The sequence below is a fragment of the Lactuca virosa genome, chromosome 9, assembly GCF_052849685.1.
Source record: "Lactuca virosa cultivar CGN04683 chromosome 9, Lactuca_virosa_CGN04683_v6, whole genome shotgun sequence".
NCBI classification, from domain to species: domain Eukaryota; kingdom Viridiplantae; phylum Streptophyta; class Magnoliopsida; order Asterales; family Asteraceae; genus Lactuca; species Lactuca virosa.
Window position 1 is genome coordinate 187208322 of NC_136434.1, and position 1414 is coordinate 187209735.

General features: G+C 41.2%; 1 protein-coding gene across 1 annotated transcript; it reads right to left on the bottom strand.

The window, feature by feature from the left end:
• Window positions 1-338: 338 nt before the first annotated feature.
• Window positions 339-929, bottom strand: LOC145140112 (uncharacterized). Its single transcript, XM_079073709.1, has one exon. It carries the CDS (start codon window positions 927-929, stop codon window positions 339-341), a length of 591 nt encoding a protein of 196 aa, XP_078929835.1.
• Window positions 930-1414: the final 485 nt, after the last annotated feature.

Here is a 1414-nt window from a genome sequence, read left to right on the forward strand (position 1 = left end):
CATTACATTCAAATCAAAAAAAAAACATTACAATAAAAAAAATATTTTATTGTTCCTAAACAACACTATTCGTTATCGTTATCGTTACCGTGAACGATATAATCCGTCAAGACCTTTCGAAGTTGTATGTGTTTATTTGTGTCCTGAATGTCAACGACTCTATGCAAATACTATGCTCTTCCTGGTTGAAATTGAACGTGTCTGGGCTTCGTTGGGATATAGTGTGCAATATTTTGTCATTTATCTTCTACTACCATGTTATGCATTATGATACATGCATACATGATATATCGTAGAGTTTCTAAGTCCAATGGTCGTGCTGCATGCTCAACTATGTGTCACTTTGCCTTTAGCACTCCAAAAGAACATTCCACATCCTTACGTGCTCTTTCTTGTCTTCTCTTGAAAATTTTGTCTCGTTCTTCAACCGGGTGTCGGAATGCCTTCACGAATGTGGAATACTGAAGATATATTCCATCTGTAAGGTAATACTCATATTTGTATTCGTTTCCATTCACTGTGAAATGAGCATCCGGGGCCTTTCCATTCAAAAGATCGTCGAATATTGGCGACTGATCAAGAAGGTTGACGTCGTTGTTGGAACCCTCAACCCCAAAAAATGCATGCCAAATCCATAAATCTTGAGAAGCAAAAGCCTCTAAAACCAACGAAGGCGATCCGTGATTACCACTTGCGTATTGCCCTTTCCATGCTACTGGACAATTTTTCCATTTACAGTGTGTGCAATCAATGCTTCTGATCATTCCGGGAAACCCATGGCGTTCTTCATGCACCACATACAATTCTTGCAAATCATGCAACGAAGGTTTCCTCAAATATACGTCTCCAAATGTTTCAACAACACCTCTTGACAATGTATAAAAACTCTCCCTTGCGGTTCTTTTGGACATTCTCATATACTCGTCCATGGTGTCGGGTGACTCCCCCATAACCATCAAACGAATGGTTGCAACATATTTCTGCAATGTTGTAAACCCTCATGTAACGTCTGTTCAAGTATCATTTATTTCTCTAACATTTAGGGTTTTGGACTGGGACTCGACGAGTTGGGGAGCTCCAACTCGTCGAGTAGGGATCATTGTGGACGCGGGATTAAGGGTCTACTCGACGAGTTGGAAGGCCCCAACTCAATGAGTAGACGCGGAAAAAGAAAACCCTAATTTTCAGGGCTTGAGCCTTATTTAAAGGCCTTAAGCCTCATTAGTAGCCCCTTATCGCCCCCATCGTCCAGAGAAACCCTAGTTCACCCACTTCCTCTGATTGTGTGTGTGTTTAATCTTGGAGAGTGACTTTTGGTGCTCATTTGAAAGGAACTAGAAGCTTGAAGAGGATAGATTGAGTAGAAGGCAGTAGATCCGAGATTTCCTCCAGCGTTGCAGCTACATTGAGGTAT

Bases quoted from the DNA above. Each gene is read 5' to 3' on its own strand.
- LOC145140112 (XM_079073709.1), bottom strand. From the start codon at position 929: ATGGACGAGTATATGAGAATGTCCAAAAGAACCGCAAGGGAGAGTTTT.